General features: G+C 35.2%; 1 protein-coding gene across 1 annotated transcript in view; it reads right to left on the bottom strand.

Annotated features, from left to right (window-relative positions):
• Positions 1-14,420, bottom strand: part of Reck (reversion inducing cysteine rich protein with kazal motifs) — a 78,576-nt gene that overhangs the window by 39,592 nt on the left and 24,564 nt on the right. Inside the window, exons 5-6 of the mRNA XM_026379766.2 lie at positions 13,780-13,865; positions 11,968-12,015 (exon numbers count right to left, since the gene is read on the bottom strand). Coding sequence (XP_026235551.1) covers positions 11,968-12,015; positions 13,780-13,865 — 134 coding nt within the window. The remainder of the gene's footprint in view (positions 1-11,967; positions 12,016-13,779; positions 13,866-14,420) is intronic.

Here is a 14,420-nt window from a genome sequence, read left to right as displayed (position 1 = left end):
GTATCTGAAGAGATGTATTTGTTGTCTTGGTGGTTCCTGAATTCCATGGTCTAACTTCCATTTTGGGGATTCTTCTAATTATTCTCAAAGTCTCTAGGGCTCTGAACCTAGGGTAATTTTGTCTCCCAGGGGACATTTGGCAATGTCTGAAGACATTTTTAGTTATCATAAGTGGTGTGTGTGTGTGTGTGTGTGTGTGTGTGTGTAATTAGCATCTAGTGGGTAGAGGCCAGGGATCCTGCTAAGCTTCTTATAATATATAGGACAGCTCCCCTACCCCCTAAAACAAAGGACTATCTACACTAAAATGTTAATAGTGTCAAGGCTGAAAAATCTTGGACTTAGAAACTTATAAATTTGTTTTAAGCTGGAATTTTAAAAATTTGACCTTATAAATAAAAGAAATGTCACTATGGGTCAGACTGGTGAATCATTTAGCTAAGAGAGAGGTACTAAAGGAAACACAGCCTGAGAAATATCAGAGATCATCTAATCCAGCTTCCTTATGTTACAGAAGTCAGAGACTGAGGCCTAGAAAGGGGAAATAGCTATGGATCCCAGCTTGCAATGACAAAAAGGGGTTGGTAAATTATGGCACATAAACCAAATCTTGCCTATCACCTATTTTTATAAATAAAGTTTATTTATTCATTTATGTATTTATTTGTCTACTTCACAGTACATATGCTATGATGACAGAGTTGAATTGACAGATGCTATATGTTATACAAGCCCAAATATTTCCCATTTGGCCTTTGCCTAAAGTTTGCCACCTTCTGAAGAAAAAAGAAAACGGCACAGTTGCTTCCTTTGATGTCATAGTCATAGAGTTCAGAGATGTTCTTCAAGTATCTCTCGCTTCTCATGATATTCACCAATAGACCTTTCTGGTGTAGATTTACTTGCATTTGTTGCAGTAATAAGTTTTATAATTTTATATGGCAGCACCTTAAGTGTCAATGAATACCATTTAAAAAAATTTTTTTGTTGTTGATGGACCTTTATTTTTCATTTATTTATATGTAGTGCTGAGAATTGAACCCAGTGCCTCACACATGCTAGGCAAGCACTCTACCAATGAGCCACAACTCCAGCCTATGAATACCAATTTTACATCTTTTTAAAAAAATTTTTAATTGTTGATAGAACTTTATTTTATTTATTTATATGTGATGCTGAGAATTAAATCCAGTGTCCCACACATACCAGGTAAGTGGGCTACCACTGAGCCACAGCCACATCTACCCATTTTTACATCTTTAATTTCAAGGTTTAAAAGAATATTCCCTCATTTTAGCATATTAGAGTACAAAGTATTGGATCCTGAATATTGATGAATTTATCAGTTCTCTATTACACCCATCATGATTTGACAGGTCTTTATTTTAGATTGAGCATATATTCAACTTTGATGAAAGATTCCTAAATTTACTACAGATAACTCTATCTTTTCACTGCTTAAGCTGTTGTTGATTAGTTGACAGGACTTAAGATATATACATAATAAATTACAGCATTAACTTATATTTCTTTGTTTCTTAAATCACCAGTCTTAGAGTTAGTTAGCCAGTTCTCAAGTCTTTCAAATGTCTGATTGCCATCTGGTGGCAAAAGCAGGAAGCATATTCACCTCGGAGCTTCTCCTTCTGATTACTGATATCACACCCAATGTGCCTCCCTCAACCCACTCATCTTGAGAATAGACCAAAACTACAGGAGTACCAAGATAATAAACCAAATAACATGTCAGCATACTGGAGTTGGTGGGATCCAAAGAGAATCTAATATCCCAAGGTGTTCACTATCCAGCTGGAGAGCCAAATGTACACAGTAAACAAAGTCTGGCTGTCCTCCAGACTGTTCCCACCAGTGTTCTTCCATGACACTGGATTGTGAGGATAGTCTGGATTATTTTTCTAAATATAGCCAATAAAAGGTTTAACTATGCCCACAGAGTAATCAATTTGACAAGTCTCTTATTTTTTTACATCAGAATCTTAAATAATGGTGAAATAAATCTTTTCTTGGTTTTAGAGAAGCACAACAAACTCTTTTGTTCTAGTGCCAGGAACAGATAACATGTGGGCAAATTTGGCAGAAAAATGGAAAGGAATAAAAGATGAAGGAACTTATCACATTGACTTCCTTCTGGGGGCAGGGGAAGAGCCTTTGGGTACACTGGGAAATAGACCCTGATGGTCTAACCTTTAATCCACAAATTGGCTCTGAAGGTTTACTTTCTGTCCTAGCCACCCACTCTTCCACTTCAATGACTGATGCTTTTCTAATATTTCTCCATTTGTTTCAATCCTTTTTCTGTCTACTGCCCATCTATGACTGGTTACTCCAGTGCCCTCTCCCATTCTCACTAAAGATAAGGATGATGAAAACAAAACAAATATTGATGATGTGAATCTTGCAAAAAAAATGCTGATTTGCATTTTTGGTTGTTTTACTCACTGGACAAATACCAAAAAAATACATTTTATGAATTGTCGTTTAATGCTTTCTACTCTCAATATATTCAACTAGACTACTAGTTAAAAGTAAATGGTCTGGGACTGGGGTTGTGGCTTAGTGATAGAGCGCTCACCTAGTGCGTATGAGGTGCTGGGTTTGATGCACCACATAAAAATAAATAAATAAAATAAAGGTATTTACTACAACTAAAAAAAAAAAGTAAATGGTCTGCTCTATTCATAGACCTCAGTAAATAAAAATGTTTGCTTTTCACAGATGAACTGAAATTTCTCTCAGTTTGAAGTCTGCATTTCATTTAAGGAGTCCAGCCCATCAAATGCTAGGCTGAAAAGGTGAAGTGCTTGTGGTAGATAGAATGCAGCTGTGGCCCCAATTTTTCACTTCTTCTTGTATTTATTTCTTGCATACTGACTTCAGACTTGGCCATGTGATTTGCTTTGGCTTAAAGCAAGCAGAGGCCTAAACACATATTTGCATGTTTCGGCTTCTTTTCTTACACCCCTACCACCTCCACAGGAAGATGTCAGAGCTAACCTGCTGGAGAGATGAGACAGACAGATGGAGGACAACTAAACTGCCTTAGTCAAGGACATCTTAAAATACAGTTAGCCTCAGGCTGACCTGTCAGTTCATTGCAAATGAGTGAGCCCAGCTAGAATTAGCTAAATCTGGCTAGATCAGAACTGTCAAGATGTTAGATTCAAGAGAAATAATAAATTGTTACTGTTTTAGGCTACAGAGTATTGAGATGGTTTGATATATACAACATTATTGTATAATGTAATAGAGAGTACTCAGTGCTTTCTCTACTCAAAGATAGTTTAATTCATTAGATATTCATATAGGATTTCTACCTAAAAATTAACCGTATATAATTCAGTTTTTCAGAATGGAAAAAAGTCCTATAAATATAATTCTACCTTTATAAGTACTGACTGTAGCAGCTACTTACAGTCAACATTTTACTCATCCTTCGTCTTATCTGCTCTGTGAAGACTTCCCCATTGCTCTTAGTAGAGTTTTTTCCCTCCAGGTCCCAATGTGTCTTGTATAGATTTCTAGCACTTGTGTCACTGTATTTTAATGGTCTATCTAACTTTTTCCTCATTCTACAGACTAGATTATGAGCTTCTTGAAGACAATGGCTAACATTTTTCATCTTTATACCCCGAGAATTGTCCCTGACATATATTAAGTGTATCAATTTAAATGAATGTTGAGTGAATGAAAGTCAGATACAAAGATAACTATATGGACTCTGCTCCAGGAACTCAGAATTTGATATTAAAAAGAAACACATAAACTAAGAATTTAGATGAAACAATCAAATTTATGTGTATGGAGAGAAGAGGGATGAGCAGTAACAGTTTGAAAGAGGTACCATCTAAGCTTGGGATATAGCTCAGTTGGTAGAGTGCTTGTCTGGCATACACAAGGCCCTGGGTTCAATCCCCAGCACCATACACACATACACACACACACACACACACAAAAAAAAAAAAAAAAAAAAGAAAAAGAAAAAAGAAAAGAAAGAGTTACCATCTAAGCTAGAATTTGAGGCAAAGGTTGCCAGTGGATAATGGTGTGTTGGGACCAGCTTTCTTGGGGGGAATTAACTGATTGGGGGAGAAAGTCCTGATTTGTATAGTACTTGCTGATGTTCTTGGTATAAATACCCTCACTGATAGCTGATTTCAAGTTACAAACTAGCTTGCAAAATTCCAGATATTTAATAATCCGTTCTTTCTAATTGATAGGGGTCAGTTCCAGTATACTACTGGACAGGAATATATGAAAATGGATTTGGAAAAGGGAATTCCAGGTAAAACAAACAAGTTGTGTAAGTACAACTAACAAATAAAACATGGACAATCTGGAAAATTATAAGTAATGTGCTGCTAAAGTGTAAAGGTGGGAAGAATCAGGGGCTAGATTGAGAAAAGCTTGGTATAATAGCTGAGAAGCATGAACTATATCTTATAGGGGAGCCACTGAAGAATTTTAAGGAGGGAAGTGACACAATCAAAATAGTCCTTAAAGGAATCACTTTTGAGAGAAAGAAGTAGAGAATGTATGGAAAATAATAATTTGGTTAATTTGAAATCAATCAATTTTGGTTGATGTGCTCCTTGCTTCAATAGAACATCAAAGTTAAACCTATTCAGGAGCTCAGAAAAAGATTTTGGAGTTGTCATCCTATGGAGGCAAGGTATGGGAGTTGTGCTGGAGATACAGCTCAGTGGCAGAGCACTTGCCTACCACGAATGAGGCTCTGGGTTCTAATCCCAGCACCACAAAAACAAAACAAAACAAAACAAAACAACCTATGGGACTAGGTGAGATTGCCTAGTAGAAAAACCCTGGCTATTTAAAATTAGACTAGATCACAACTAATCTAACTTGATCAGATTTCTTTTAGGAGATGCTCTCATTCAGATGACTTCAGACAGGAATGAATTAGAAAATATACTAGGGCAAGGAGACTAAATAGGAGTTACTCCTCTCCCCAAACAACAATACAAATATGACAAAACAAAACAACCTACAAGTAGAACATAATCAAGGCTTTATACCGTCTTAAGCCAGTACTGCAGGACCTTATCGGTTTCGCTCTTTTTGGAGCTCATCAGCTGCAGGTAACGGCTCTACTCCACTCTGATGTAGCATGCCTGCATAGCATCTTACCATTTACAAAGTCTCCCATTCACAGTCTTCAATTCTTTTTTTTTTTTTTTTTTTTTTGTTTTGTTTTGTTACTAGGGATTGTACTTAACAACCGAGCCACATCCCCAGCTATCCTAACAATTCTTGAAGTTTCCTCAGCATTCACTAAACTATTTATATTTAGGTCCTGAAGGCTTTGTTGGGACAAAGTAGCACATGATTGCTGGGGATTGAATGTAGGGCCTCTGAATTCTCAAGGCTGACAGTGTTTGTTTTTGTGGTTTTAAGAGTCCCTTTTTAATATTTTCAGAGCCTTAATTTTATCATCATTTTCACAGAAGCAGAACCCAAAGGCAGAACAATATTTTAGTTGTATTAACAACTATTTAGCTTAAAACTTAACTGCCTTAAGATTAAAAATAAGTCCCCACAAAGTACTCCTACTGACTTTTTTTTTCATAATACCTCACCTTTCTTAATAAAATAACATCAAATAACTAGAATGAAGAAAGCCAGGAATTAAAGGAGAGAAATTACAATGACATTTCTAAAAAGAATATGAAGGAAATCCTAGAGAAGAATCTGTGAAAGAAGAAACAAGTAAAAATGTAAAAGTTTGATAGTAAATTTGTAGCAAAGTACTTCAGTTGATCATGCAACAAATGGAAAGGTGTTCATATTTATGGTCATAGTGTTAAGAAAGTAGCAAGTAATGTCTGAAATTTAAGGTATGGAATGGTTTATGAATCCAAAAATAAAGTTTATCTTATTACTTTGTAGCCATTGCCAGGTCTCTGGAAATGTACCAGTCTCACATCATCTTAATGATGTTTATTCTGATACTCAAGGAAGAAAACAGCTATCAATGATCAGGAAAAATTTTAAAAAAATCATTACATTTGGTGGCCAAAAGAACATGTTTACAGCTATGATTTGGACAAAGACTATGCAAAAAAAAAAAAAAAAAAGAAAGAAAGAAAGAAAGAAAAGAAATCTATCCCCTCCCATATATAGAGGCATATATTTTAAAAAAGAATCTCACTTCATAGAAAACATCAAGTTCATGTTTACTTTAGCTCTATATCAGCCAGTATGCACTTGTATGGCTCTACGTACATAACTAGCATCTGCTCTGTTTGTGCCTGTCATGCCTACTGTTGAATATTTTGAATATGATCTCAGGTTCTAGTATTGCATATCTTGTAAATCTCATATGGCCTAAGCAATACTTAGGTGGGCTAAGAACTGCACTTGTGAAAATGTAAGGAGAACCTAGAATTGAGTATTCATTCCCATGACACTTGAACATGTTGATGTAGTCATTAAGTTAATGATTGATTTTGGCATTTCTTATAGACCAAAGTTTGGTGACCTTAATCAAAGAGGTAATCTTCAAAGAAGTACTCTTAAGTACTGAAGGAAGAACTCCCAGGTGTTGTTCAAAATGAAAACTGAAAAATTGGAAGAACATTATTTGAATCTCCTATCCATTGCTAAAATTCCCTCTGCAATGTGTGAATCCCATAAGACTTTGTACATTTCCAGTGATAGAAAGTTCTCTTTTTATGGAACATCTCATTTCAATTTGGTCATTGAACTAAAGTCATTTCATTTGGTCATTGAACTGCCATTATCCATATCTGCTCCTTCTCTTCCAGTTCCCTAATGAAGCAATCTTCAAAACCCAGCTCTCTTTCATGGAACTTTCATTCACACCCTCAATGTTCAAGGGTTACTTCAAGGTTCACTTCGGGCAGGACATCTCTCCTTATATTTAGTCCTGTATTTCTAACCCCTTAGAAATATGGGTCTTTACATTAAAAGGACCTAATATTCAAAATGCTTCAATTTCTTTAATCGCCTTTCTAATGAATCTGCTATTGTTGCTGTGTGTATTTTAATTCTCAATTTGAAATCCAATAATTCATTACCATTATTTTATAAAATATGTATTTTAATTTACCTGGTTTCTACTTTTACATTTCCTTTTTTTTTGAGGGTGGGGGTATCACAGATTGAACCTGAGAGCACTTGACCACTGAGCAACATCCTCAGCACTTTTTGTACTTTATTCAGAGTGGGTCTCTGAATTCGAAATCCTCCTGCCTCAGCCTCCTGAGCTGCTGGGATTATAGGCATGTGCCAACATGCCTGACTCACATTCCCTTTTGCACTTCAAATAATTTTCTGATGGACTAGATCTTTCAAAACTTTCTTTGGAGAAGCACTTCTAGCAAGGATCTGGAAATATCTTAATATTTCTTGAAAAATATTTTTGGTGGTAAGAGAATCTAGGTTGATGTTTACTTTCTTTCAGAAGCATTTAAGTATCATTTCACTGATCTCTGGCTTCCTTTGTTGCTACTGGGAAATCAGCTGTTGGTCTCCTTTGAATGCAATGTCATTTTTTCCAACTGCTTTTACAATTTGTCATGTGTATCTATAATGTATAAAGAAAAAATCCGGCTGGGGATTTGTTGGGCTTCTTGAAACATTGCCTCTACCACATTACTTTTCTTCTAGTTCTTCAATGAGAAGATGAGTCTTACTCTGTTCGGTCTCTTGAACTACTTTTTAGCTTTATGTCCTTCTGTGCTGCTTCTCCATAACTTCAGTTCTACCTTCCAATTTACTCACTTGATTGTATTTAATCTGCTACAATATCCATCCATTGTGTTTTTATTTCAACTATGCTTTTTCTGGAAATTCTTTTTCAACTATGCTTGCTCTCACTGTATTTTATTTCTTAAATACATAAAACATTTTATAGTCTGCATCTGATAATTTCTATATCTGAAGTATTTTCAGGACCGATTCTGTTCACCATTATTCCTGCTAGTTCATTTGATAAAACTTGTTTTCTGGTGAATTTGGGGATTTATTTACACATGAGTTGTTTATTTTTCTTAGAACTTTATCTATGAAAATTCAAAAAGTCTGAAATAAGAACCTATTCCCCAGAAAGGATTTATGTTATTTTGTCTCAGGCACCTAAGAGCCACTAGAAACACTTTAAATAAACTTTAGAATCACTTTAAATAAATTCTCAGTTTGATGTTGTATCAATATTCAGTATAATGTGGGCTGCAAACTCAAGTGAAGGCTAGCTTACATTGTTAATGTTTGAGAGAAGCAATTTTCTTTGTAGGCCCTTAGAAGGGGAGGAAATGAACATATTTCTTTTAAAAAAATTAATTAATTAATTTTACTTGTTGAATGTATTTCTTGATTATTCTAATACTGACAGTGTAGCCCCTTTGGGATCCCAATTTTATTGGTGGGAAGCAGAGGGTACTACAATTATTAGGTTTTCCATCTTTGATCAGAACCAAAGATATATCTCTTGACTTCTGAAGCTACAACACTATAGAAGTTATTCATCAAATATCCTCAGTGCTAATGTAATTTTTAGTGCTCTTTTCTGGATTCCTGTCTTATTTTTTGGTCTGGGAATTCCATATTTTCTTTCCAGCAAATTAAACTAGCATTTTAACAGTCTTTTTAAAAAATATCTTTATTGTTTAGTTATAGATGGACAATACCTTTATTTATCTTTATGTGGTGCTGAGGCTCAAACCCAGTGCCTCACATATGCTAGGCAAGTGCTCTCCCACTGAGCCACAGTCCCAGTCCCATAAACTAGCATTTTAAATTGCTTTCATCTGGAGGACTGGTCTAGATACCAAGTCTGCCCTTTTGCCAGAAAGAGATCTATACAGTGCCTTCAAGCATGAAAAATAGTAAATGTTATGCCAAGGAACTAGGCTTAAAAGATTAGTAGTGTTTATTATATCTCCTTGAACATCATCTCTCACATTCAAAACATTATAACAAATCCAGTTAAATTCTGTCTTCAAATCTTTGACTTACTCTTGAATACTTGATTCTATTGCCATCATCCTATTGCTGGCTTGACCTTATATATTTTTAGCTAAGTTAGGGATTTAGAGGAGCTAAAACTTAGTCTGCACAAAACTAAGAGTTTAAGCTTTCTAAAATATTGGCTTTGCAATTTGTCATGTTAATCTTTTTTTACCAAATCATCATCACCTCTATTTAATAATGAGTGGAGCCTCCAAATGTCATCTTTCCAGGATCTTTCCAAGCACAGATCCTGTCTTCTCTTTGCTCCCTGCATAAGTTATGTGCATTTTTTTTTTTTTTTTTGCTAACGTGCCTTTGATCCATGGTCTTATTTTTTATCTACTTTTTGATACTGGGATTAAACTCAGGGACACCCAACCACTGAGACACGTCCCCAGCCCTATTTTGTATTTTATTTCAAGACAGTCTCACTGAGTTGCTTAGTGCTTCACCATTGCTAAGGCTAGCTTTGAACTTGTGATCCTCCTGCCTCAGCTTCCCTAGCCACTGGGATTACATGTGTGCATCACTGTATCCAGCCATGGTATTATTAACAACCAAATTATACCAACCCTTTCAGGTCTTTCTCTTTTGCAAAGTTTTTTCTGCTAACTCCCAACATGCTTGTTCTGTTTTGGATTTCCCCAAGCCCTTATGAGTGCAACATAAATTTTAGTTAATTTCACTCAATTAGCTATAACTGTCTATCTAGTATTTGAAGTTAAGCTATAAGTAGTTTAATCAGAATTTTAACCTAAGACTGATTCCAGTTTGTGTTTTCTAATATATAAAACAGCCTCTCAGTACACTCTATAAATATCAGATGTAACAATGCTTTATATTTCACTTGTTTATCTTACATTGGTTAGAACAAAACAGAATCTTAAATGGCATTATAATTTTTTTTCATTTTTTTCTTTCTTTCTTTTTTCTTTTTGTTGTTGTAATATGCGGGATTTAGTCCAGTATTACACATCTGCACATGCCAGGACAGTGTTCTACCACTGGGCTAGATGCTCATCATTTTTTTTTTTTCATTTTGAGATAAGATCTTGCTATGTTGTTGAGGCTGGCCTCAAATTTGAGATCTCCTGCCTCAGCTTCCTAAGTAGCTGAAATTATAGGCGTGTGCCATGGTGCCTGGCTATAGCATTACCATTTTTAAAACTTTATTCACATAAATAAATTTCTAGGAAAACTCCTCAAAAGGGACTCTGTAGCATCTTTCTAATAAAGATAATTTAAGCTCCTCCAAATGTAATTACCAACTCTCTGAATCTTGAATCAAACTATGCAAAACCATCCTTTAAGGGAAATGCTACCCTTAAAATTATAAGCCTAAAGAAAGGGATTAAATATCTGAGAATTTATCCAAGACCACTCCAGAAAAAAGATATTAAAAGCCTCGTTTTGGATAGTGATAAAAAACCAATGAGAAAACAGGCTGCATTACACCAAATTTACTTTACAACAAGTAGTCATTATTGCTAGTAGACTTGAACAGTTACTGTTATTTAGGATTTATAATGCAGAAATCTTATCCTGTATAAGTGCTCCTGCCTCTTTGTTTCTAAGTAACAAAAAACCAAACTGAGTCTACATTATCTTGAATAATTTGGGAGGTCAGCTTTTAATATAAAAATAAAGAAAACTTCTTGTCATGTAGACTCTTGGAGAATGGTTACTTAATTCTAATTCAAGTAAGGGAGGATTGACTGAAAACCGAACTGTTCTTATTTCTATCATAGGACAGTGTCTCTCTTACCTTTCCTGTCCCGTCCTTCATCAACACATACTGGTAGACTTCCTAGGGCAATGCAGAAATCCAGACAAGAGAAGGAAGCACACTAAAATTATGGAGGACAGGCTACAGGAGATGGACAGTGTCAGACATCATGTGGGAGAAAAGAAGGAATTATCATAGTTAGCCACTTTGTTCAAGAGAAACCCAAACTGGTCACATCAAAGGTAGAGAGATGGGGGGGGGGAGGACCTTTTACTTCTTGGTAGCAAGGCTTCTTTAATAAGAACAGGGAAGAGCTACAGCTTATTTGGAAATCTGTCTTCAGAGGAACAGATATAACTTAGCCAACAATACAATGGAACAAAAGATAAAATAAGATTTTCCAGTTTAAAAATGTTAAGAAAGATAATTATAGGCTTTGAGAAAAGAAAAGAAAAAAATCAGAAGTATAATCTAGAAGTAGTTATGAGTTATTCTTTCTTCTCCCAATGTTTAGATATAAAAATGATCAATGAGGGGCATGTGCACTTAAGTCTCCTTAATTACATCACCTTATACTACGAAAAACTATCTCATTTAACAATGGGGTTCTAGAAAATGAGCATTTTCTAGCCCCCAAAAGGAGTCTTTCTCACATCAGGGAAAATCTTCTGCTTGACAGAAAATACCTTCTCTACTTCTGCCCTAGTATCTTCCCCATCTAGATACCACAGTGCTTGAAATTCCATCAGTGGGAGACAAGAGTTTCAAATTTAGCACAGCCTTTGTAACTTAGTATTTTCCCTCAAATGTTAGAAAAGTTTGAAGCTACGCACACTAGCAGTGTGATTTTATTTTTGTTTATATTTATAATAGAGATTTAAAAAAAAAGGAATACCTAGATAGGTCAAGAGATAAGACAAGGGGTAAAAAGAGGATACAGAACCAAAGAAAAATGATTTCGAAGTCTTAGCAAAACCAGTTGCTTTGTTATAAAAATATTTTGGTTAAACACTTTGTATGCTAGATTAAGGCATTTCTTTAAAATTAATACCAAAATTAATTAAAGACATACATTTCTAAACAAAGCAATGACATTTTAGTCAAAGCTAAATTTTCTGTAAAGTAGAAGGCAGTTGGTATAAAAATGAACTCACTTTTGAAATTTAAGTGTTTTTTGTCAATTCTGGTAATATCTGAATAGGATACCCATATTTGTTAAATAAAATGCATACCTCATATTCTTTTCTGCAAACTTTGGAAATATCGTTCTTTGAAGATGCCTAAAATTCAACACATTTCTCCATTAATTTATTATACATGTTATTTAGCAAAGATAAAAAAGAGCACATATTAGTATGTCAATGGCCAGTGTAGTATTTTTTATTTTATCATGAAAAATCTTATAATCAGATATTTTAAAAGTTCCTAAAATACAATAAATTTCACACAATGTCCTTAAAACAAACATCATTCTAGGATCTATTCAGTATACTAGGGCCTCACTCTAACTTTTATGGTTTTAATCTCACATAATAACATGGTTCTTTTGTTATTTCAGAAACAAGATGACTTTGAAGGAAATGTAAATCAGAGGACTTTTTTTTTTTTAAGCTGAATTCCATTCTAGCAAATTTTCTTGTGAAGCTCTGCCACAGCAAATTTTCTTGTGAAGCTCTGCCAGGGCCCTTATATTTTGGTTTTTCTTTAACCCTGTATACTCAAAGCTTTCACACTGAACTTACAGAGTCAATTTTCTCAGAAAAGGCCATGTATAGTCGAGAGGACAACTAAAGAAAGAAAGGGTACTATGTCAGGCAAGTAAAAAAAGTTCCTTTTATATAATTCTTTTACAAGCTTAAAAAGATATTATCACCTTTATAGATGAGAAACTGATATTCAGAGAAACACATGAAAGTATGCACTTTATGTAAAACAAGGCAAAACAAATCTGCTGGAAAGTAGTTAATCTTCTACATGACATTAGTCTCCATTTAAAGACGTAATTTCAGAGCCATGGACTCTAGTCCCTTATTTCATTTCCTCCTACTCTGTCATCTAAGCCCATGCAATTTAGAATAAGCCAGTTGATGGGGATGGGAAAGGAAAGCAGAATGGGTTGAAAACTGCTTTATATCTCACTAGACCCATTACAGTACAATCTTGTACAACTTAGCTTCACTCTAATGCCTAAAGGAGAATGCATATAGCTAGGCCATGTGCTACCCAAAGAGTATTGCTTAGGCTATGGTACATACTGGTTTGTGTAAAAGTGAAGGTGACACCATGTCTCTTATAGTTTTGTTAAAAGATCAGTCCCTACAAGAAGAAAATGAGAAGCCTTTCCAGTTGTGGTTTTATGTTCATTAAACCACTATCTAAACAATTAGTTTTCTAGTTAAGTATACTCCCACCATTTGGAGTGAAGAAGACTGGGTGGTGGTGACTTTTCCCATTCCAGGGAGGCACTATGAAAATATGCAATGAGGAAGAACTCAAGGACCTAGCCTGAAATGGACCAGAGATACATCAAATCAAAAAGAAGCCATAACTCACTGTAGGAGTCACATACCACTTAGGTTAAGAGAAGAGATACGAGAACATGCTCAGGGTGAAGCCATGATAAAAGAGAAAGGGAAGATGAAAATGAAATAGGTCAACTGTGTCAACTTCTTTTGTCCAAGCATATGCAAATGTTACATGACTATTTGGAGACACTCAGCATTGACTCCTCATGACCATGGACAAAGCGTGAAAGGCCCTGATTCCTATAAAATTCTTTCTTTGCATGGCAGAGAGAAGTAAGATAAGAAAGAATAGGAGAAGGCTGAAGATCTTACATGTAGCAGCCATAACTGAAAAAAGAACAAATCTAAAAGAAAATGATCCACGAAAGAAACGACAAACTTTGCAGTTTCTATGGGTCACCTATCCAACGCAATAAAGCAGGCAAGGCCTAAATCATATGTACAGCTAACTGTATAACATATGCACAGTAATCTAAACTATACTTCATGATGCAAAAAAGCCTGATTGCCAGGTGTTACCTGCTTGCATGCCTGTCGACATTCCAAGGCAATAGCCAGTTCACAGCAACCTAAGCCGACCCAGCCATCAGACTTCTTAAACACACCTTAAAAACAAAATGTTCAAATGTTTTTCATAAGTAGCAACAAAGACAAACAGTACAATAAAGTGTTTTATGGAAACCACTATAAGTCAAAGAGGGTGACCACAGGAAAATTCACCCAGATAGCAGGGCATCAAAATCTTAAGCCCTTTCCTTCACCCTTAACTCCCAGTGCTTATCAGTCTCCTTAGGGTCCCACAAAGCGTAATTACCAGGTCTTCTGCTTCTTGACTTTTCTCAGTTCAACCTAAACTTTATGAAGTCATTCCCACTCTATCAGAGGACACATAGAGAGAGGAAAGTAACGGAGAGGCCTCTTCTTATTTTTATAGACAGAATCAGAGGCAAAGATTCTAATTTAATTGAAGCAAACAAGAGTACAGGTATTTTTGTGTTCAAAATATTATATATGTAGAAGAGTAAAAACCTATGATGCTATTTAAATAATGATACTTAGGATATATGCAAGAACAATTTCTGTGAGGTAGTCCTGACTTTGAAGGGCACACTTAATCATGGCAAAATGACTATGTACTATTTTGGTTCAATTTATACACA

This window comes from Urocitellus parryii, chromosome 4 (assembly GCF_045843805.1).
Source record: "Urocitellus parryii isolate mUroPar1 chromosome 4, mUroPar1.hap1, whole genome shotgun sequence".
Classification (NCBI taxonomy): Eukaryota; Metazoa; Chordata; class Mammalia; order Rodentia; family Sciuridae; genus Urocitellus; species Urocitellus parryii.
This window is presented reverse-complemented; position numbering and strand designations above follow the sequence as displayed.